The sequence below is a fragment of the Salvelinus namaycush genome, chromosome 25 (assembly GCF_016432855.1).
Source record: "Salvelinus namaycush isolate Seneca chromosome 25, SaNama_1.0, whole genome shotgun sequence".
Classification (NCBI taxonomy): domain Eukaryota; kingdom Metazoa; phylum Chordata; class Actinopteri; order Salmoniformes; family Salmonidae; genus Salvelinus; species Salvelinus namaycush.
Window position 1 is genome coordinate 23,541,334 of NC_052331.1, and position 25,561 is coordinate 23,566,894.

Consider the following 25,561-nt stretch of genomic DNA (forward strand, 5'->3'; position numbering starts at 1 on the left):
GAGGAACACCGAAATTTACAGTTGATTTGTCAGAGGACAAACCATCCACAGAGACAAACTGATATCTTTCCGACAGATAAGATCTAAACCAGGCCAGAACTTGTCCGTGTAGACCAATTTTGGTTTCCAATCGCTCCAAAAGAATGTGGTGATCGATGGTATCAAAAGCAGCACTAAGGTCTAGGAGAACGAGGACAGATGCAGAGCCTCGGTCTGACGCTATTAAAAGGTCATTTACCACCTTCACAAGTGCAGTCTCAGTGCTATGATGGGGTCTAAAACCAGACTGAAGCGTTTCGTATACATTGTTTATCTTCAGGAAGGCAGTGAGTTGCTGCGCAACAGCCTTTTCAAAAAATGTTGAGAGCAATGGGAGATTCGATATAGGCCGATAGTTTTTTATATTTTCTGGGTCAAGGTTTGGCTTATTCAAGAGAGGCTTTATTGCTGCCACTTTTAGTGAGTTTGGTACACATCCGGTGGATAGAGAGCCGTTTATTATGTTCAACATAGGAGGGCCAAGCACAGGAAGCAGCTCTTTCAGTAGTTTAGTTGGAATAGGGTCCAGTATGCAGCTTGAAGGTTTAGAGGCCATGATTATTTTCATCAATGTGTCAAGAGATATAGTACTAAAAACTTGAGTCCCCTTGATCCTAGGTCCTGGCAGAGTTGTGCAGACTCAGGACAACTGAGCTTTGGAGGAATACGCAGATTTAAAGAGGAGTCCGTAATTTGCTTTCTAATGATCATGATATTTTCCTCAAAGAAGTTCATGAATTTATTACTACTGAAGTGAAAGCCATCCTGTCTTGGGGAATGCTGCTTTTTAGCTAGCTTTGCGACAGTATCAAAAATAAATTTTGGATTGTTCTTATTTTCCTCAATTAAGTTGGAAAAATAGGATGATGGAGCAGCAGTGAGGGCTCTTCGATACTGCACAGTACTGTCCTTCCAAGCTAGTCGGAAGACTTCCAGTTTGGTGTAGCGCCATTTCCGTTCCAATTTTCTGGATTCTTGCTTCAGAGCTCGGTTATTTTCTGTATACCAGGGAGCTAGTTTCTTATGACAAATATTTTTTGTTTTTAGGGGTGTGACTGCGTCTAGGGTATTGCACCAGGTTAAATTGAGTTCTTCAGTTAGGTGATTTTTGTACTCTGACGTCCGTGGTTAGGCGGAGGGAGTCTGGAAGGGCATCTAGGAATCTTTGGGTTGTCCGAGAATTTATAGCACGACTTTTGATGATCCTTGGTTGGGGTCTGAGCAGATTATTTGTTGCGATTGCAAACATAATAAAATGGCGGTCCGATAGTCCAGGATTATGAGGAAAAATATTAATATCCACAACGTTTATTCCACGGGACAAAACTAGGTCCAGAGTATGACTGTGGCAATGAGTAGGTCTGGAGACATGTTGGACAAAACCCAGTGAGTCGATGATGGCTCCGAAAGCCCTTTGGAGTGGGTCTGTGGACTTTTCCATGTGAATATTAAAGTCACCAAAAAAATTTATATTATCTGCCATGACTACAAGGTCCGATAGGAATTCAGGGAACTGTGAGGAACGCTGTATATGGCCCAGAGGCCTGTAAACAGTAGCTATAAAAAGTGATTGAGTAGGCTGCATAGATTTTATGACTAGAAGCTCAAATGACGAAAACGTTGTTTTTTTTATTATTGAAATTTGCTATCATAAATGTTAGCAACACCGCCTTTGCGGGATGCGCGGGGGATATGGTCTCTAGTGTAACCAGGAGGTGAGGCCTCATTTAACACAGTAAATTCATCAGGCTTAGGCCATGTTTCAGTCAGGCCAATCATATCAAGATTATGATCAGTGATTAGTTCATTGACTATTACTGCCTTGGAAGTGAGGGATCTAACATTAAGTAGCCCTATTTTGAGATGTGAGGTATCACAATCTCTTTCAATAATGGTAGGAATGGAGAAGGTCTTTATTCCAGTGAGATTGCTAAATCGAACACCGCCATGTTTAGTTTTGCCCAACCTAGGTCAAGGCACAGACACTGTCTCAATGGGGATAGCTGAGCTGACTACACTGACTGTGCTAAGGGCAGACTCCACTAAGCTGGCAGGCTGGGTAACAGCCTGCTGCCTGGCCTGCACCCTATCTCATTGTGGAGCTAGGGGAGTTAGAGCCCTGTCTATGTTCGTAGATACGATGAGAGCACCCCTCTAGCTAGGATGGAGTCCGTTACTCCTCAACATGCCAGGCTTGGTCCTGTTTGTGGGTGAGTCCCAGAAAGAGGGCCAATTATCTACAAATTAAATTTTTTGGGAGGGGCAGAAAACAGTTTTCAACCAGCGATTGAGTTGTGAGACTCTGCTGTAGAGCTCATCACTCCCCCTAACTGGGAGGAGGCCAGAGACAATTACTCGATGCCGACACATCTTTCTAGCTGATTTACACGCTGAAGCTATGTTGCGCTTGGTGACCTCTGACTGTTTCATCCTAACATCGTTGGTTTCGTGGATAACAATATCCCTATACTCTCTACACTCGCCAGTTTTAGCTTTAGCCAGCACCATCTTCAGATTAGTCTTAACGTCGGTAGCCCTGCCCCCTTGTAAACAGTGTATGATCGCTGGATGATTCATTTTAAGTCTAATACTGCGGGTAACAGAGTCGCCAATGACTAGGGTTTTCAATTTGTCAGAGCTAATGGTAGGAGGCTTCGGCGTCTCAGACCCTGTAACGGGAGGAGTAGAGACCAGAGAAGGCTCGGCCTCTGACGCCGACTCGCTGCTTAATGGGGAGAACCGGTTGAAAGTTTCTGTCAGCTGAATAAGCGACACCGGTTGAGCATTCCTACAGCATTTCCCTCCAGAAGCCATGAGAAAGTTGCCCGGCTGCGGGGAGTGTGCGGGATTTATACTACTATCTGTACTTACTGGTGGCACAGACGCTGTTTCATCCTTTCCTACACTGAAATTACCCTTGCCTAACGATTGCGTCAGAAGATGGGCTTGCAGCACAGCTATCCTCGCCGTAAGGCGATTGTTCTCCTGTATGTTATGAGTACAGCGACTGCAATTAGAAGGCATCATGTTAATGTTACTACTTAGCTTCGGCTGGTGGAGGTCCTGACGAACCACGTCCAGATAAAGCGTCCGGAGTGAAAAAGTTGAATGAAAAAAGGGCTTTGTCAAGCAACTATCTTATACATCTACCTTTGTGACAACATTTTCAGCTTAGCACCACTTGTAAACAAATTTGATATTATTTTTAATTCTTCCATATTAACACATAAATCATCGTAAATTGAATTTTTTTGTTGGTAACTAGTTGCTTGAAAAAGCCCCAAAATGTCAAAATTACATTTTTCACCGCTGTTGGCGCTTTTAGGATTAAATCGCATCCAGGACATCCATGCATCTTCAATATCTTAGCATTTTGTACATGTCTTAGTGGTCGACTGATTTGTATTGCTTTTTTATCCCTGCATTTTGATGGAGTTAGATTAGAATGTGACGTGTATTGCACACACTGATTAGACGATAACAATATCATAACGAAGATCAAGCATAATGTGGAAACCTGTATATTCAGGAACAAATGAAGGCAAAATGATGGCATTCTGCTTAGCTCCAGTAATGTTTTCTCTAAGAGGGGATTATAATGTCGAGTACATGGCAGATTCTCCCTACAAACCCTGCAGAACTGCTGCTCTTAGCCCAAAGCAAAACTTCATACAAAGCTCAATAGTGCTTCTCCAGCAGCCAATTCAATGTAATGCATACAGCCACAGAACTTGTAAGAAACATAGCCTATGTATTGGTACAGTGCATTCGGAAAGTATTCTGACCCCTTCACATTTTTCACATTTTGTTACGTTACAGCCTTATTCTAAAATTGATTAAAAAAATAATAATTATTATCAATCTACACACAATGCCCCATAATGACAAAGCAAAAACAGGTTTTAGATTTTTTTGCAAATGAGACCCTTTGCTATGAGACTCGAAATTGAGCTCAGATGCATCCTGTTTCCATTGATCATCCTTGAGATGTTTCTACAATTTGACTGGAGTCCTTTTTTTAATTCAATTGATTGGACATGATTTGGAAAGACACACACCTGTCTATATAAGGCCCCACAGTTGACAGTGCATGTCAGAGCAAAAATCAAACCATGAGGTCGAAAGCATTGTCTGCAGAGCTCAGAGACAGGATTATGTTGAGGCACAGGTCTGGGGAAGGGTACACATTTTTTTTCAGCATTGAAGGTCCCAAGAACGCAGTGGCCTCCATCATTCTTAAATGGTTGCCCAGCCAAACTGAGCAATAGGGAGAGAAGGCCCTTGGTCAGGGAGGTGACCAAGAACCCAATGGTCATTCTGACAGAGCTCCAGTTCCTCTGTAGAGATGGGAGAACCTTCCAGAAGAACAACCATCTCTGCAGCACTCCACCAATCAGGCCTTTATGGTAGATTGGCCAGATGGAAGCCACTCCTCAGTAAAAGGCACATGACAGACCGCTTGGAATTTGCTAAAAGGCATTTAAAGGACTCTCAGACCATGAGAAAAAAGATTCTCTGGTCTGATGAAACCAAGATTGAACTCTTTGGCCTGAATGCCAAGCGCAATGTCTGGAGTAAACCAGGCACCGCTCATCACTTGGCCAATACCATCCCTACGGTGAAGCATGGTGGTGGCAGCATCATGCTGTGGGGATGTTTTTCAGTGGCAGGGACCGGGAGACTAGTCAACATTGCGGGAAAGATGAACGGAGCAACATACAGAGAGATCCTTGATGAAAATCTGCTCCAGAGAGCTCAGGATCTCAGACTTGGGCGATGGTTTACCTTCCAACAGGACAACGACTCTAAGCACACAGCCAAGACAATGAAGCAGTGGCTTCGGGACAAGTCTCTGACTGTCCTTGAGTGGCCCAGCCAGAGCCTGGACTTGAATCCGATCTAACATCTCTAGAGAGACCTGAAAATAGCTGTGCAGCGACACTCCCCATCCAATCTGACAGAGCTTGAGAGGACCTGCAGAGAAGAATGGGAGAAACTCACCAAATACAGGTGTGCCAAGCTTGTAGTGTCCTACTCAAGAAGACTTGAGGCTGTAATCACTGCCAAAGTTGCTTCAACAAAGTACTGAGTAAAGGGTCTGAATACTTATGTAAATGTCATATTTACGTTTCTAAAAACCTATTTTTGCTTTGTCATTATGGGGCATTGTGATTGATGAGGGAAAAACTATTTAATCCATTTTAGAATAAGGCTGTAACATAACAAAATGTGGAAAAAATGAAGGGGTCTGAATACTTTCCTGTAACGGTAGATGTTGCATGTTGCACATGTCAGTAATATGATTGGAGCTATAATTCTACCGTGAACTTATGCTGATACAGTGTCACAGATCAACACTTTCTAATTGTTAGTATACAGACTAAGAGATCTAGTCAAGCTCACACAAACACTACGCACAAGGAACTCAATTATAATAAATATTTTGGTAAAAGATGAGGTTTGCCAAAAGTTGAAATTCAAAGTGTATTATACAGCTCTGGAAATCTAGACCCATTGTATTAATAGTTTTGTGATGCTTGGGGATACTTTGATCCCTGTGATTTTACATTCTGTGCAGACTTCACATGTCGGTTCCCGGAGGCACATAAGTTCGCTCACATGATCAGAGACCACAAAGCACCCGCCTGCCTTTACTCAAGCAGCAGTGGCAGCAAAATAAGAATGTGCACTATATTTCAAACGAGTGACATGAAATACAACAAAAACATGGAGAAACATGGATTAAGGCGCAGGGGTAGAGACAAACAGTTAGTTCCTTGAGAAGAAGTCTTTGAAGCACTGTCAGCTCACCATTGGAGCTCAGGGACTGTGATGGTGGTTTTACTTGTGTGCTGCTGACCCCTAAAGCTCTCTGTGATCCCTGAGGACCACTAGCCCACCATGCGCTCGGACTGGAGGACAACTTACTCTCCTGAGGTACATAGACTCAACAGTGCTCGACATCTCACCAGGGGCTCAAGAGTGTTGGCCTAGGTCCAGCAGCAGACTCTCTGAGACTATTTCAAACACCAGTTGAACCTCGCTACTCTTTCTGTCATGTGTCAAACTTTTTTGTTCACTTTAATACATGAACAATGGAGCAAAACTTTCCCTGGCTCTATTTCTAGCATGAAAGTGATTCATCGTCAAACTTGACCAGTAGCTCAGCGAAGTAGCACAGATGCTTGCGGAGGAGGTGTTGTATACTGAAAATAAAGGGTTTTTCCTAGGGAGAAAAACATCATCAACGCTGTTCAATATCTGACTGCTTGCCACAAAGACATGGAGCTATAAATAGAATAGCAGATGAAGGCCTCTCCTCCCTCTCCTGCTGACAAATGGATGAGACAATGGCAGTTCATCTTCTACTATTGTTCATTCTGTGTGCCTGTTGAGAGAGAGATGCATCAAATCCACATGGGGTAATTTAGTGTGGTTAGGGATCCTTTAGCTCAGGCTCCATTTGTCACCAGGATCGCCTGCAGAGAACCTTTTTTAATGAAAAATGTAGTGTGTATGTCTAAAATGGCACCATGTTCCCTATACAGTGCACTACGTTTGACCAGAGCCCTATGGACCCTGGTCAAAAGTAATGCACTATATAGGGGATAGGATGCTATTTGGGACGTGTGTTTAATGTGGTCGGGGGGAAAGGACCACATGCCCCCCTGTACAAAGGTAGCTGGTAGAGGTGCATTACATGTCTCTGGGGGGGTGGCTCGTGTAACGTGTGCTCTCCCTTCATACGGTCTCGTTTCCTAGAATCTTTGCACTCCCAGGGGATACTACCTGAGAATGTGGTCATGGTACTAATCCTTCCTCTCCCCTCTACAGAGTTAAAATCACTGCCTACAGGTGAAGGTATAGCTTACATAACTACCTCCCTGCGAAATAAGTGGACTTTGCCAAACAGGAAATAATGCTACAGTATGTTGTAATATGAGCGTGTTTTACTTACATACAACGTGTTTAACATATTCATGGAATGCACGTTGCATCACAATATCGATATGAATATTCTCTTGAGCACTGGTGCCCAACTGAACGTTCTGCTTAATTGGCACTGATGAACATTTAATCTAAAGTGCATTATGGTGGCTTGGAAAGACGATGACATTTCGAAAGGAGACAAATATTTAGTAGTCGAAAACTTTTGTCCTCATTGTGATGTCGTCAGATTGACTTTAGATGAAGTATAACTTTAGCTCGCTTACGTTAGCATTGCTAGCTATTTTTTTACAAACTTTGCTAGTTAATGGCAAAATTCCTATCTCTAAAGTATATTTGACAGCATCAAAATGATGACAAAGTTGTTCACTAGTAATTATTTGCCTACTTTAGAAATGTCATCGTATTTCCTAGCCACTATACTCTAATTTAGCCATAGAAATCATTAACCCCCATTAAGAATGACTGGGCACCACTCAACTTTCGGCATCAGTACTGTATGTCTGAGAGTGGCTTGAGCACGTTGATAACAATGGTGTGACGCGACCAAGTGACTGCGGTGCAACCCATGCATACTTTTCTAGACTATATTGGTGTTTTTGTTGTTGCAAATTGAGCTAATTGTAAACAAATGTTTTTTTGTCAAAACATTGTTATTGAAAAACATTCAACTGATGTCAGGGATTATTTGTGAGTACAGCTCAACTCAGTAGCTAATGACAATGAACTGCCTTCTTTCTGTTTGTAAGTGTAGGCATTGAACATGGACAGTTCGTGAGGCCAGGGGTAGTCTCCATTGGCTCAATTACATTGTGACTCACACTGTTGAATCCAGCTAATCAAATGTCATAGTGCTAGAGTCACTACAGTTAATGAGGATCTTGTTAACAGCTTTAAGCACAGTCCCTTTTTCAGGGCTTTGTAAAGGCTGTTTAATAAATACTAGCTATATCACGTTTCAGGTAAGACCCAGATGCAGACCACGTTGAAGTAATAACAGTTTACTAATCCAACAAGGAAAGGCAAAAGACAGGTCAAGGGCAGGCAGGGGCCAGTAATCCAGATAGGTGAGGCAAAGGTACAGGACGGCAAAGGTACAGGACGGCTAGCAGGCTCAGGGTCAGGGCAGGTATAGGTCAGTAATCCAGATAGGTGGAGCAAAGGTACAGGACGGCAGGCTCAAGGCAGGCAGAAAAGGTCAACACCGGGAAAACTAGAAAACAGGAACAATCAAGAGACAGGAACAAGGGGAAAAACGCTGGTAGGCTTGACGAAACAAAACAAACTGGCAACAGACAAACAGAGAACACAGGTATAACTACAGAAGGGATAATGGGGAAGATGGGCGACACCTGGAGGGGGTGGAGACAATCACAAAGACAGGTGAAACAGATCAGGGTGTGACAAGCTAAGTCTGTGTTGTTGTACTGGATGTGTGAGTATTGTGTGGGCTGGTCCACCACTAGATTAAAAAGGCTCTATGTTACTTATTAGTTACAATAACTTGGGTGATTATTATGTCTTCTTTTTTTTAATGTAAATTCTATTTTTATAGCAAACAACAAGAGAGCTGTCTGTCTCTGTGTGTGTGTGTATGTCTGTCAGCATAGAAAGTTGTATGTGAATAGTGTAGTGTAGTATAGTTGTGTAAATTCAGCGGTACGGTTACCCATCGGGACAATAGAAAACGGCCTTCATATACTAAAGGTGAAGAGGTATTTATAGTCCTTCATTACTCATGTGAACTCAGCTCATTGGTAGAATTTAATTGAAACAAAATGTGGTATTCATAAATTCACAATACCCTATTAACAACGTTGAGCTTCTAAATATTTTTCTATGTTTAAAGGTTAAGCAACAGAAACTAAGTACAGTCAACTCCCAATGCCTCAAAGGTAGACAGTGCCAGCCACGTTACAGCAAGTATCTCCCAGGTTGGCTCTTCCCTCTTGAGCTACTAAGCCCTAAGCCCATTTCTGAATGTACTTTGCAGCATAAGCCTTGCAAACATTTTTATCTTTACTTTGCCCAAGGCAACAAACATTTTCTAGCGTGAGGAGAGATGAAACTTCCTCATATTCCCTACTATGAGAGCAAAGATTTATAGTTTGTTACAAGCTCTTCGATAAAGATTATAAGGGGTTCTCTTCAATCAGGTCCGCTTTGGCCAACATCCACATAGCGGTTGTTTTGGCGGTGTCTGGGGTGTAACTGGTTAGAGCTGTCAAATCCACAATGGCCCCCGGCATTATACCTAAAGTGGACATTTCTATTGGCTGCACGGAGTCACAATAGCCTTGGAACAGTATAATGTGTCTGTCAACTACACCTCCATTAGGATGATATAAATCTTAATTATCTTGTTTGAAGATTTTTTAATTTGAGTGTAAATATTTCTATATAGCCTACGCTTTCTCGCTCTGAACTTCTAACACGAGTGGGGTGGGTGTGGCTTTGTGACAATGATCCGATTTGGCTCCAATGCAGTTCCACCTCCAACACGCCAAAACATCCGCTATGCGGGTGTCTGCTATCCCCGGTTAACGCTTGATCTGATTGAATTTAGGCCTTACTATTAGAAAATGTGTTTTGAACGGTATGATCAGGGCAGTGACTATGACTTCCCAGGGTTCGTCCCAAATGGCACCCTATTCCCTATATAGTACACTACTTTTCACCAGAGCCCTTTGTGCCCTGATGAAAAGTAGTGCCCTAAATAGGGAATAGGGTGCTATTTGGGATGCAACCCTTCTGTTCATTGTTAATTCCCATATGCCTTTCGACCTGCCCAAAACTTACAGCATTAGTTTAAGTAATATTCTTTTTGCAACATCAATCAAAACCCAGATACGACTTAATAAAAGTAAGAAGATAAGCTGTGGGTCAGCATTTTAAAAGCACCAGAAAATCAGTACTGTAATAGAAGGTGAAAGTTCTGTGGAATGAAAACCTACTTATTGTGTGTATGTATTGACATGTATGTGTAACTGATTGATGCATACACATACACACACACACACACACGCTACATGTTAATAGTTTTAAATGTATGTAAATTGTAAAGTATTTTGTCTGTAATATCTTATGCTTTATGTGAGACTAGCTGTCACCATTGGCGTCAGTTAACGGGATTCTAATATAATCTAATTTTTTAAAATAAACTAAAGAAAGTGCACACATTGGGGTGGCAGGTAGCCTAGTGGTTAGCGCGTTAGACTAGTAACCGAAAGGTTGCAAGAACGAATCCCTGAGCTGACAAGGTAAAAATCTGTCGTTCTGCCCCTGAACAAGGCAGTTAACCCACTGTTCTTAGGCCGTCATTGAAAATAAGAATTTGTTCTTTAACTGACTTGCCTAGTTAAATAAAGGTAAAATTAAAAAGTGTTTGATGGAGAGGAGGAAAGGTGTTGTAATTTTCACCTGGTCTCCCATGCAGGGAAGCAGTGTAATCAAGGATTTAAAGGGGGAGGTGCTGAGACACATAGGCTACCTTTGTCATGCACAAGATTTATAACTTTGCAAGTCTATTGACACTATTCACAATACTGCATGTCCGCCTCACAAAAATTCCATCTACCATAAAGGGAATTTAAGGTCATGTTTGGTATATAAAACAAATACGATTAAACAATATAATAACTGTGAGTGGGAACATAGTTAAATCGCATCTGTCGTCCTCCAACTAGGCCACATGGCTTCCTTTATATACACAACCTTGATAATGCCCAAGGTTAATACATTTTATTATCCAGAACCATCAAATGCAAAAAATATATATTTTAATGAATGAGGATTCTAATGGTTACCTGGACCTCATTTAGCATTTCATCATAACGGCTGGCAGACCGTGTATATTTTGTCTTAAGGATTAAGAATCAGTGTACCATTTTGTTAAAGATTAGAGACAATTTAAAATAATAGACAGCAAGTAAACTATTATAACAGAGAGCCAATCATCATCCTAGTTTACACTCTTAGAAAAAAGGTGCTATTTAGAATCTAAAAGGGTTCTTTGTCTGTACACATAGAAGATCCCACTTTAAAGAACCCTTGTTGGTTCAAGGCAGAACCCTTTTGGTTCCAAGTAGAACGGTTTTGGGTTCCATGTAGAACCGGATCCCAAAATGGTTCTGCCTGGAACCAAAAAGGATTTTACCTGGAACCCTTTTTTCTAAGAATTGTACCTGTCAGATACTGTTCGTGGAAGACGTTACAGGGTTATGACAAATGCATTCTCTGACAGAGTGATAGCTGATGACGATAGCTAACCTGGTAGCAATGTTGATACTATTTATGGAGTCAAAAGGCGAATTAGTACAGCTGGGAATTGCCAGGGACCTCACAATATGATATTATCCCAATACTTAGGTGCAGATACGATATGTATTGCGATTCTCATGATTCTATATGCATTGCAATCCAAGACTGGAATTTTATTGTGATTCGATGTTCCAAACATATTGCTCACCATATGTCTGCTGCTGAGGGATAAGAGAGTGCCATGAGAAAACGAGTTTTGATTAGTAATGGAAATAAGTCCTGAAAACAAATTGGCTCCCTATTTAAAAAGAAGATGGAGAACAAGCTATGAAGGAAAAAATACTGGAGTTTTGGTGCAGGTACAGCCAACTAGCGAGAAAATAATCTTGCAATATTTCCAAAGCGATACGATATATCGGCTAAAAGAATATCCCAATATGTAACTGCATCAACTGTATTCCCCCATTAACACTAATTAGAGGAATATAATGTATTTTTCCATGGCAATACATTCTTACTATAGAACACAGAAGAACAAATTACTGTCTCATTCCCAACTGCAGCTTGATGGTGTAACATTGGAGTGTACTGCTTTCATACTGTAAGAGCAACAAAACAATATATTCTTGTTATGTTCCTTGGTCAGGTTAGAGAAACTGGTGCCCAACTACAAGAACTGGGCTAGATCCAATAGATGACTCAGCTCAACAAAATGTCCTTAGAAATGTTCCCAAAGCATCTGCTTTAGTCAATGGACAGCAGGCGTCCTCTATGGCACTGAAATTACATATTTTGGGGAAATATCTCATTCAATGCATTACTCACTAAGTGTATAAACCATTCTCCTCAGGCAAGTATTCTGAGAAATAGCTGCTGGGGAAAGCCTGAATGATTGACCCCCTCCTGTTCACTAAATCTATTATCCAGGTTGGATCTTACCGCATGACTTGGTGAAATATTCCAAACAGTCAATGCTAAATAACTTGTGGGTGTCACGTTCGTAATAAGGACGGGACCAAGGCGCAGCGTGTGTTGAGTTCCACATCTTTATTTGCAGTGAAACTTCTCAATAAACAAGCAACGAAACGTAACCTCTGTGGTGCTACAAGCACAAACACAAATACAGGTGGGAAAAATGGCTACCAAAATATGATCCCCAATTAGAGGCAACGATTACCAGCTGCCTCTAATTGGGAACCATACAAAACACCAACATAGAAATAATGAATGAGAACACCCCCTAGTTACGCCCTGACCTACTACACCATAGAGAACCAAGGGCTCTCTATGGTCAGGGCGTGACAGTGGGCTTACTCAAGCTTCTGGTGTTACCTTCTCTGTTGTCAAAGTTGACCTGGCAGTAGTAATGCAATAATTTGTCATGCATATTAATAATACCCAAAAGGGGTTTGATCTGTATAACATGAGGTAAAAGGGAATGTTCTAATGGTATTCTAACGAAACTGTATTTCTCAATCAATTATAACAGAAGCAGTACTACTGTACTGTGCTTTACATCCCTGAAACGGATGGTTCTTCTGGGTTATAAATTGTAGCAAAGCGATACTGTAACACAATGATCACCAACAAGGGCAAAAGAGTGTACGACATTAGCTAGAATGAGCATCCTAATTCCAATAAATATTTGATGATGATGTTATATTGAATGTCAGATTTGGTTTAATAGGAAACATTTCAATACAGCTCCTTATTCATAGTATGCAACATAAACCCTTAAATGGCAACAATAAAAAGCCCAGATTCCCAAACATAGCCAAATTGATAGTTTGTCTTAGCTCATGTGTATAGCCATCCATGATCAAAGGAAACAGTAATCATGAATCTGTAGATTTTTCCTAAGAAATCATAAAGCTATCATGAGTCTTGCTCCACACGTTAGCCCTAAATACTGAAATATCTGAGCCTTGCAGATCAAGAGCAAGAGTCAGTGTCAGGTTTTTATGTTTCAGCACCAACCCTGGAAGAAGGAATCATTGTAGTAGTGGAAATTGATCTCCTTTATGAGTTTGTGCAATAAGCAGAAACCTGATAGCATTGGTTTCCCGTGTGTGCAAAGGTTGAATATATTTATTGTTCATGCTTTACCAGCACTGACAGAAAGTGAGGACCATTTCTCATATGAAAAACGTTCATATGTTCAAGGCAAAATAACAAGATACTTGATTTCTTGAAGAAAAGCTCTTGAAAATATAGTAATACTACAGTATTCCTTGAGCCTACAATAGGTGAAATATTTACTTGTCTGATGGGAAAGTTGCTAGTCTCACATTAACAAAGAATGCTGCTCAGACAGCATTGTGCTACTTTATGAGTAATCTCGGTTAACCCATACATGTTAAGAGAAGTGATTAAGAGATGCTAACACCTGTGAAATCATGATTTGTCTAAATAACCGGAACTGCTGCTGCTCGTTATCCAACACATCCCATTCAGTCCTGACAGATTCTTCAGTTAACAGGCAGAATCGGTCCGCAAGAGATTACTTTGTGAGTTATCCAAAGGGAGAGAGCCCTTTATAAGCCATTTACAAGGCAATAGAGATTAACCCTCAATGCAAATCAGATCCTGCAGTTTACTGTGTGGTATAATATGTCATTGGGTCAGATCATATGTCTTGCTTCCTCCCACTGTGCAATCAAAACCAGTGCTTCTGCTCATCATTATTTGGTTGTGGGCTGGGAGTAATACATACTTGACCTATGGTTTTTCATAGTCTTAGACTTTACATTGGTTAATAATAGAATCTGGAAACATACTTAACAAAAAAAGTGTTTCAGTCTAGTCTAATAACGGCAACAGCAGCCATATTTGATCACATAGCAGGGCCTTTAGTTTGATTACATTTTTTGTTATACCTGATGAGTCATTGAAGTTCATATATGGTGTCTTAGCCCACAAACTTTACAGCATATCTCAAGTGGTACGATTTCATTCTGAAAAGATTTATTTGTGTTTTGAAAATTGAACGAGTCTTTAAGGGACTAAACAAAATATCTATTAAGATATGAATGTAATTAGTCCAGTTCCGGATCACATTATATGCCACCAGAAAGCCTAGTAACGATCAACTAGTTTATTTGTGCTGTTTGCATGATGTCTTTCTTATCTGATACAGGTTGTATTTTCTATATGATCAGTCTGAGCCCAACAAGATCCCCCCTCAATATCTGATATTTCAAAATCTGATACACAGAGAAAGTGAAAGTGTTGTTCGTAGTCCTGTCTCTGGAATATAAAGTGTTGAAAAATGTCATAGGAGAATAGGAACCTTGTTCATAAAGAGCTAGCATCAACTGCAGTAGTTCCTACAGATAGTTTACCAATCCCGACAAGTTTTACCTTGAAAGAAGTGTCGTCTTTATGTCAGTGTACCATATAGTGCACTGTAACTATAATGTCAAATACGGTGGAGGCACTGTATTGTAGTTGCTGTCAAAGTGCCACAAGCAACCATTTGATGTCTTTGTGATGATAGCTTGACAGCCATGTCTCACTGTGTTTTCCACTTGAAGTATTCCAGTAGGAGTAGTATACCCATGGAAAGAAAAAAAGGAGACATACATTTGAAAGAAGGATGGTGAACTTAGATCTCTCTTAAAGGTCCAATGCAGCCATTTTTATCTCAAAATCAAATCATTTCTAGGTAACAATTAAGTACCTTACTGGGATTGTTTTCAATTAAAGTGGTCAAAAAAATATATAAATAGCTTCTTAGCAAAGAGCAATTTCTCAAGCAAGAATTTAGCTAGGACTGTCTGGGAGTGGTCTGAGTGGGGAGGGAAAACTGAAAACTAGCTGTTATTGCCAGAGAGGTATGGAACTCTCTCTTATTGGTTCATTAAGTTAAAACAGGCTGGAATTTCAGGCTGTCTTTTCAAACAGCTCTTACACTAAAAGGGCATTTTCATAATTTTCACAATTTCACAGTATTATTTCAACCTCATAGTGTGGAAATATATATAAAACGTAAAACAATCTTAATTTTTACTGCACTGGGCATTCCCCCCCACAAAGAATATCACATTTACATAAGTATTCAGACCCTTTACTCAGTACTTTGTTGAACCACCTTTGGCAGCAATTACAGCATCAAGTCTTCTTGGGTATGACGGTACAAGCTTGGCACACCTGTATTTGGGGAGTTTCTCCCATTCTTCTCTGCAGATCCTCTTAAGCTCTGTCGGGTTATATGGGTAACGTTTCTGCACAGCTATTTTCAGGTCTCTCCAGAGATGTTTGATCGGGTTCAAGTCTGGTCAAGGACATTCGGAGACTTGTTCCGAAGCCACTCCTGTATTGTCTTGGCTGTGTGCTTAGGGTCGTTGTCCTGTTGAAAGGTGAACCTTCTCCCAAGTCTGAGTGCCTGAGCGCTCTGGAGCAGGTTTTCATCAAGGATCTTTCTGTACTTTTCGCAGTTCATCTTTGCCTCGATCCTGACTAGTCTCCCAGTCCCTGCCGCTGAAAAACATTCCCACAGCATGATGCTGCCACCACGCTTCACCGTAGGGATGTTGCCATGCTTCCTCCAGACGTGACGCTTGGCATTCCGGCCAAATAGTAATCTTGGTTACATCAGACCAGATAATCTTGTTTCTCATGGTCTGAGAGTCTTTAAGTGCCTTTTGGCATACTCCAAGCGGGCTTTCATTTGCCTTTTTACTGAGGAGTGGCTTCCGTCAGGCCACTCTACCATAAAGGCCTGATTGGTGGAGTGCTGCAGAGATGGTTGTCCTTCTGGAAGGTTCTCCCATCTCCACAGAGGAACTCTGGAGCTCTGTCAGAGTGACCATTGGGTTCTTGGTCACCTCCCTGACCAAGGCCCTTCTCCCCGGATTGCTCAGTTTGGCCGGGCGGCCAGCTCTAGGAAGAGTCTTGGTGGTTCCAAACTTTTTCCATTTAAGAATGATGGAGGCCACTGTGTTCTTGGGGACCTTCAATGCTGCAGACATTTTTTGCTACGCTTCCCCAGATCGGATCTTCGACACAATCCTGCCTCGTAGCTCTAAGGACAATTCCTTCGACCTCATGGCTTGGTTTTTTCTCTGACATGCTGTGGACTCCAATCAAGTTGATGAAACTCCCCAAGGATTATCAATGGAAATAGGATGCACTTGAGCTCAATTTCGAGTCTCATAGAAAAGGGTCTGAATGCTTATGAAAATAAGGTAATTCTGTTTTTTATTTGTAATAAATTAGCTAAAATAAAATACTGTTTTCATTTTGTCATTATGGGGTATTGTGTGTAGATTGCTGAGAAGAAAATATATTTAATCAATTTTAGAATAAGACTAACGTAACAAAATGTGGGAAAATGTCTGAATACTTTCCGAAGGCACTGTATGTTAATAACTTGTTCAATCAAAGCAATGGAAGAGAGATGGGGATTCCAAGGGGGGTTCCTTAAATAATTCAGGTGCAGGATTCAGTAATAACAACATTTTTTAAGAGTAATCCATTGAGAAATGGGAAGATATTATATCTCTGTATACCAGGCAAACAACGACATTGCAAAAGCATCTACTCTGTAACATACAACTCAAAGATACAAGCTTTATGGCAGTGCATTGTCCTCATTCAAAATATAATAGTTGCAGGGCTGCCATTCAAAACCATGATTCAAAAACCTTGTTTTTGAGATAAATAAACAAGCCCAGCTTGCTGTCTGTTCTGTTCATGGTTATATGAATCACTAATACGCCCATCAGAATGAGACTGGGTTGTGTCCATTATGGGAAATAACCACATCCCTTTTTCTGACACATTTTTAAAGGCCTACATTTTCCATGAATGTGAACATAAAGTCACAAATGCCAGAAAAAGGGGAATAGACAAACACATTCCTTTTGTGTTCTGTGAATCTCAATGATCATTCAAATGGCCTGGGTTATACAGAGCATGTGGAGGGAAGCAGAGGCATTGATCACTCCAGTTAATGGCACCATATCCTACATCCCAAATGGCACCATATCCCCGCTCCTATGGGCCCTAGTTAAACGTAGTACACTAAAAAGGGAATAGGGTGCCATTTGGGACACATCCAATATGTTTCACATGGTGGGTGAGCCTGACAAACAGCAAGTCGATGCACCCTGATTTTCAGCTATAGGGTGCAAGGTGAAAGATTCGTTTTTTATTAGATGATATTACCACTCTATCGCCTTGGCTTGTCAGGTGGGTGGTTAGAATCCATAAGTACATGCTAGGAAGATGTGTTATTTGATGAGGGCATAATGTAGTGTCTAACCACATATGAACATATGCTGTTACTCTGCCTCCTCGTGTCAAAGGAGACCACATCTTCGGAAGTAGGTAACCATAAGGGAATAACATCTATGATTGTCTTGTACCAGATATGTAAGTACAGGCAGGTACATAATAGGCTACTTATCACTGCTTGTTCTGTTTTCCAAGAAAAAGGGAAGTAGCGTACAGTACCAGTCAAAAGTTTGGACACACCTACTCATTCAAGGGTTTTTCTTTACTACAGTTAGTGTTAAATTAATGCATGTGAACGCATGCCGACAACATAGTCATTTAGTAAGGTTTTTTCAGTAGCAGTTCCTCTGGTATTATGCCCATGTCAACAGGCAGGAGGTCTATCGAGATAGAATGCAATCAAATAATTTACCATTAAACAAAGCATTTTAACACTGAACAAACGAATGGATCCATCAAATACCTATTGCGACATCGCATGCATTTGAGACTGATAGTATGAAGAGAGGTGACACCGCAAGTCTGATGTGTAACCCAATTGAGCCGTTGAATGTGATAAACTAAAACTTCATGTTTTCAACTAATTTGGTGTTGGCTCTGGGAGCCAGAGGTAGCTCACTCAGGATCATTGAGCACTGTAAAGACCTGAGCCTGTCAGTTTAACTACAAATGTACTCACTACAGTGTTGCCAAGAGTAGCATACAGGAATATAAAAGTTCCAGCCCCCATAACAATTGCAGGTCTCACTCAGTTGGACTTTGTAAAAAAAGTACTGTGTGTCTTCATTGCAGTGATTTGATAAGATACTTCATAGCAGCTGCATAGGGAGATAACTTGCCTAGGGCATAAGTAGGAAGTCTCTGGATGGTTTAAATTGGCACTGTAGTGAAATAATATAATGATAATGTAGAGCTGTCCATGGTAAATTAGGGATATGAACCATAATTGCACATTAAAAGGTATAATCCATAATATAAATATCTGGTTACAATTAAGAAAAGTGAAGAAAATAAAAATATATTGATGGTTGTGAAATTATTTACTTTTTTAAGATTAAAAAAACTAATCGTGTTTTTATGGTGATTGTTTCTCAATTTCTTAGATGAATTCAAGGCCTTCATGAAAAAACTACCAACGGACCGTTTTTTAAACACATCCATGGTATTCAAGTTTTGGGCAACAGATGCAGCTCTACAGAAGCGCTACAGCCAATTGGAGATCAGCACCAATTTGGTTATTGGGAAAGCCCAGAAGATTGTGAGGAAACTCTTCACTCTGAGCAAGCGCTGTCCCAAACTGCCAAGGATCAGCCTCTCTAGAGAAAGGTACGAAAATGGGAACATCACATGCTCTTAAATGATTGCTCAAATATATTGTAATATCTGCCATATCAGATGAAAACTTGTTTGTATTGGCTTTTGAACATCTTACACCTACTTTATTGGTAAATTACATAAATTAACTATTACGTAAAACCACTTGATGGCATTTTATCATCATTGTTTCCTCTTTTATATCAAGTTATGTTGTTTGGGTCAGGTCTTCATGGTCTTCACCTTGACTTTTTCCCCATTTTGTTGTGTTACAGCTTGAATTTAAAATGGATTTAATTGAGAAGTATTCAACACGTTTTTTCTGGCAAGCCTAAATAAGTTCAGGAGTAACAATTTGCTTAGCATGTCACATAATAAGTTGCATGGACTCAATAATAGTGTTTAACATGATTTTTGAATGACTACCTCAACTCTGTACCCCACACATACAATTATCTGTAAGGTCCCTTAGTCGAGCAGTGAATTTCAAACACAGATTCAACCACAAAGACCTGGGAGGTTTTCCAATGCCTCACAAAGGGCACCTATTGGTAGATGGGTATTTTAAAAAAGCAGACGTTGAATATCCCTTTAAGCATGGTGAAGTTATTAATTAAACTTTGGATGGTGTATCAATACACCCAGTCACTACAAGATACAGGCGTCCTTCCTAACTCAGTTGCCTGAATGGAAGGATACTGCTCAGGGATTTCACCATGAGGCCAATGGTGACTTTAAAACAGAGTTTAATGGCTGTGAAAGGAGGATGGCTCAACAACATTGTTGTTACTCCACAATAATAACCCAATTGACAGAGTGAAAAGGAAGCAGGTACAGAATAAAAATATTCCAAAACATGCATCCTGTTTGCAACAAGGCACTAAAGTAATACTGCAAAAAATGTGGCAAAGCAATTCACTTTTTGTCCTGAATACAACATCTTATGTTTGGGGCAAATCCAATACACCACATAACTGAGTACCACTTAGGGCTGTTGCGGTGACCGTATTACTTCCAAAGCGGCGGTGATGAGTCATGAAGACAGTTAAATTCCATGTGACCGTTTAGTCATGTTAATTAGGCTTCTCCCAGCTCTGATGCCACTGATGGTCATTAGTAGCCTACCAAACTTGCTAACGGCCTTGTACTCGGCACTCTATTGTCCCTCTAATCACTCTGACATCAATGCAAATTTATCAAAATCTAATCAAACATGAGCTCATGTCACGCAACATTTCTATAGGCTATGTAATTGGGCAAGAAAACAGAGGAGGAACCCATCTGCTTTCTGTAGACTAGGCCTACTATATTTATTTCTCAACTTTCCTAATATTAATCACATTGCTTATATTTACAACAGGAGTATTGCCTACCTGGCTGGCATGAAAATGAACCACGGGAAAAGCGTCCTCCATTCGCTATTTTTTTTTTTTTTTTTTATCGATACAGGTGCATGATAATGGTCCATTCTAAATCAAAACAAATTTCACACAAATATTATTTAGTATAATTAAAGACAAGATTAAATCAAGAATAGTCTGATGACAATATTAGCATATCACTTGTGAATGATGCCCAGCATAATAAACAATGTATTTTTTTGCAACTTTTTCTGAACATAGTCGCACACATCATGTAGCTCATAGGCCTAGTTTGTTTCACAACTAAAGTGGCCAAATAACTTCTTAAAATTAAGAAGGGGTGTAAAGCCTAACTGGCATCCATAAGCAGCAAGTGAGTTTAAAGTTTGTGGAAGCTAATTTTCACCATTAAAATTCACCTTGACCGCATTTGCGGTCACTTTTGAGAATGGTGTTTCTCGCTAATAGAACATTCACGCTTATAGCCTACTGCATTTCTGCACTTATAATGTGAAGAAATAGCCTAATAGTTTATCAACCTTTTAAGCTAAAAACGTTCTGATCTGTTGCGTCAGCCACATTGCATAAAAACGTTTTTTTGATGGTAGTGGTTATATGAATTTGGGATCTATCGCATCCCACAACTGTCCCAGACTATGTTTGGAATATTTATTTCTCACACAGAATAGGTCGACCTTTTCACTATGGAGAATAGTAGATTGACATTGGCTAGTGCTTTTGCTGTTCGTTAGGCCTACTCATGTTGTTGGCTGACGAAAAGTAAATGTGGACAGTTCTTCCAATATCTTCAATATGCACCTCGGAATTGGATAAGGATGCGCGCAGTTGCGTCCCCGATGTGTCGGTCTTCACTTGTAGCCTGTGAGAAAGATCTGATCACGTGATGGAGAGCCATGTAAGTGAGAGGTAATTCAGAGCGTGCAGCACTCGTGGAGAAGGGCACAATGCAAGCACTCAGGGAAAAAGGTGCAACGCAGCACTCAGGGAGAAAGGCACAACGCAGCACTCAGGGAGAAGGGCACAAGAGAAGGGCACAACGGCCACTAGCCACAAAAGGCATGGATTTTTTTAGGGTGCATTACGGCCACACTTTGTTAACCGCTCAACACAGAATAGCTGCATGTGCGCACTCTCTCAAATCGTTTGGAGAAAATACCCTTTATATTTTATTCAGCTTTGTTCAATTGCATTCTTCAAACTATAAAATAATGCCACGGAATTCTAAGCAAATCTTGTCTGCTAAATTAACTAGTGTAGCCCACAGCCATTTGGCATAGCCAGATCAGGACCTAACCTAAGGACAACTCAGAGTATGCTATTCTGTTCTTCTGAAATAGACTACATTTTCTTCATATCATGCTTCTTTAGAACTGTCTAAAATAAATAATGGATTTATTGTGAAGAAGATGTAGGCTATATTACATGAATTTATTAGACTAAAATGTAGATGTTCCAAAGGTCTGCATCAATGGGTTGTGTGGAAGCCAGGAGATGCTAAATGTGTTTATGTTTATTAGCAGTCAATTACCGTGAGACCGACAGTTATTTGCTTGACAATCACCGGCTGACGAAATTTCGTGACTGCCATAGCCCTAGTACCTTCTCTCCATATTTTTAAGCATAGTGTTGGCTGCATCATGTTATCGGTATGCTTGTAATCAATAAGGGCTGGGGAGTTTTTAAGGATAAAAAAATAAACAGAATGGAGCTTAGCACAGGCAAAATCCTAGTGGAAAACCTTGTTCAGTGTGCTTTCCACCAGACACTGGGAGATGAATTCACCTTTCAGCAAAACAATAACTTAAAACACAAGGCCAAATCTACATTGGAGTTGCTTACCAAAAAGACAGTGAATGTTCATGAGTGGCCAAGTTACAGTTTTTACTTAAATCTGCTTGAAAATGTATGGCAAGACCTGAAAATGGTTGTCTAGCAATGATCAACAACCAATTTGACAGAGCTTGAAGAATTTTGAAAAGAATAATGGGCAAATGTTGCACAATCCAAGTGTGGAAAGCTCTTAGAGACTTACCCAGAAAGACTCAGCTGTAATCACTGTCAAAGGTGATTCTAAAAGGAAGTGATTCAGGGGGTTGAATACTTATCAAGATATTTTAGTGTTTTATTTTTCATAAATGTTTTACAGATGTTAGAAATGTTCTTCCACTTTGACAATATAGAGTATTTTGTGTAAATTGTTGTGAAAATAAATTCTATTAAATCAATTCTAATCCCACTTTGTAACAAAGCAAAATGTGGAAAAAGTAGAGAGGTGTGAATACTTTATGAAGGCACTGACTTGGCTGAGTTGTCTCATTAAGATGCAATTTGTTATCTGGTGCTGTGAGAAAACCAGGGCAAGAGTCTGAAATGAAAGAGAGGGCGAGAGAAAGCTGTTTAGTATCTCTGCCCCGATTGAAGTGGTCTGTATGATGTGAGGTCTACGATGGCATGTCTTTAATCAAGTGCTCTTAGAGACAACAGGTTGGTGTTATTAACGTCTTGCCCACTGAACACTTCAATTTCTTTGACAGGCGCTACACCTCTGGCTGTCATTCACTTCCTTAACTCTGTTCAAACAAATAAAAACAATCTATTCAACTCAGCTGAGCCAGAAGATGTATTCTACATTATCATGTGCTATATAATCCCTCATTTTGATATGCATGCCTGCGGAAAGGAAAAGTTGAATTTTTTAGCTTTATGTTGTGCAAGTCCCAATACAAAACCTGTTGAGTAAAACTACTATTTGCAGAACCAACTACTCAATAGTGCCTAGTAGAAAGTTGCAGCAAAGTACAACATTTGTAATTTATGTACAATATTTGTGTTATTTTCCCCCTAAATGAGGTTGCACAAAAAATATCTAATCCTACCAAAGCTTGTACATAAATAATGAACACGGATTTAATAGCAAATTCACTTTATAGTGAGCATTATGTATAATAAATCGACAAATAGATACAATCTAAGAATGATTTAGCAATAACATATTGGTATTTTAAAGAACAAGTATGTTCTGCAGGTTCTGGAATACACGTTCTGCATTATTCAATAGGGATGAGAAATAGTGTGAAATGGACTCTGGAAGACATACTCCAGAGTAAACTGAACAGTTGGGAGAAGGATCTTGTGTGTAAGACCCTTGCTATTCTTCTGAATCCCAAAGACGGGCGATAAGCCTTTTAAAGGCCACATCAATCATTATTTGACACTTACTAAATGGGATGATGTTAAGTGAACGTTAAGGGCTATATTCCGCGATTGAAATGTAAAGGTTATTTCCGATTGAGCCGACATATGCAGCATTTACCCTGAATGCAGTCTTTGCTAAAGTGGGATTATTGCCTTTAAATTTCAGCTTTCGCTGTAAAGCTGAATTTCTGCGATGTGCATTGAATATAGCCCTAAGACATTGTCATCACTTGTGTTCTGTATGCACTCCTCTATCCTTTCTATAGGGTACAATAGTGTTAGTCAAAGGTAACATTTTTAAAGTAAAGATGATCAAAGTCAAATTATGTTTTTGAAAATAATGCTCTTTCCTCTTTAGGACACCAGGATTTTGGCTGAGCAAGGCCCAGTCACTCCTGTACTGCAACGAGCATGGAATCCTGGGCACGTTTTCAGAGGAGATGCAGAGCTGCACCTGCACTGCAGAGCACAGTAGCGCCTGCCAGGGGACAGTGCCCTGTGAGGTCGGAGAGGGGTCAACCTGCCTCTCATGTGCCCCGGACAACATCACCCGCTGTGGCTCGTGCCACCTTGGCAACATCCTGCACCTGGGCTCGTGTCGGCCCAACATAGCAAACTCTCTGGACCACTACCTGAACATTGACTTTGACATGCCGGACACAGAGGTCAAGTATCTGCTCCAGCAGCTGGACAGTCGCATGGAGGTCCATGCCATCTACATCAGCAATGATGTGCGTCTGGGCAGCTGGTTCAACCCGGCCTGGAGGAAACGCATGCTCCTCACTCTAAAGAGCAACAAAAACAAATCCAACCTCATTCATATGCTAATGGGAATCTCATTCCAGATCTGCTCCACTAAAAACAGTACCCTGGAGCCTGTGCCTGCTATCTATGTCAACCCATTTGGGGGCAGCCATTCGGAGAGTTGGTTCATGCCTGTCAACCAGCAGGACTTCCCAGACTGGGAGAGAACTAAATTGGATGCCTCTCTGCAGTGCTACAACTGGACGCTGATGCTGGGCAACAAGTGGAAGTCCTTCTTCGAGACGGTGCACATTTACCTGCGCAGCCGCATCCTGACCGACGACCCCACTGTCAACGAGACCCTTTTCTACGAGCCCCTGGACCTGGACGACCACACGTCCAACCTGGGCTACATGAAGATCAACAGTCTCAAGGTGTTCGGCTACAGCATGCACTTTGACCCAGAGAGCATCAAAGACCTGATTTTGCAGCTGGACTACCCGTACACACAAGGAACCCAGGACGCAGCCTTTCATATGCTGCTGGAGATGAGAGACCGCATCAACCGGCTCTCCCCGCCCGGAGTGCAGCCATTGGACATCTTTTCATGCCTGCTCCGCCACAGGCTTAAGCTCTCCACCAGCGAGGTGGTGCGCATCCGAGACTCCCTCCAGATTTTCAACTCCAAGCTGCCCAATTCCTCTGAGGCAGAGCTGGGCCAGTTATGCAGCTAGCTCAGTCTAAATTAGGGTCCAGAGAGTGCTGCGCTGCTGGTTACTCTTCAGTCATCCGCCAATTTATCCATCTGGTTTGGAAAACATGTACATATATTTCTGAGATGTCTAGAACATTCCTATACACTTGCTGAAAGACTGTGGTGTGTGTTGAATCTGTTGAATGTGGAGTGATGTCATGACAACAGATAGTTTTTAATATAGAAAGCAAGGAGCTCAGATGAGTTTTCAAAAGGATCACTATGGCTGTTCATCTGTTGGCATGAAGTTAAGGAAATGGAACAGGATTTCCCTTTCTAACTTTTTTTCTTTGGTTACAGAACAATTTAATTTAAAAGGGAAAATATGATGTGCTGAATGAGTTGTTGATTATGCTTAACGGTTTATTTTGATAATCATTCAAAAAATTTTTATCCTTGCCTTTCCATTTTATCTTTCGTTCAAAACCATACAAGATATGTATTTGTGCTTAACATTTGGTTGAGAATCCCATGACTGAATCGTTCTATTCAGCAACATTACTTTACCAAAAGAAGGTGAACATTGTGGCAAACTGAGTGGCATAAATGTCTTAAATGTTGAGTTTAGTTTTTCAGCTGACTTCAAAATGAATTCTTCTGACATGGTTACAAAAGGTCTGTGGATACAGCTCTGTAAATATTGCTCCATCTATGTGGAAAGTGCACATAACTTTTATTTGATAACCAA

The 25,561-nt window shown here is 40.7% G+C and overlaps 1 protein-coding gene across 1 annotated transcript in view; it reads left to right on the plus strand.

The window, feature by feature from the left end:
* Positions 1–24,853, plus strand: part of brinp2 (bone morphogenetic protein/retinoic acid inducible neural-specific 2) — a 76,152-nt gene extending 51,299 nt beyond the window's left edge. The window contains exons 6-7 of the mRNA XM_038963965.1: positions 18,588–18,810; positions 23,734–24,853. Of these exons, the coding sequence (XP_038819893.1) occupies positions 18,588–18,810; positions 23,734–24,853 (1,343 nt within the window). The remainder of the gene's footprint in view (positions 1–18,587; positions 18,811–23,733) is intronic.
* The last annotated feature ends 708 nt before the right edge of the window (positions 24,854–25,561 follow it).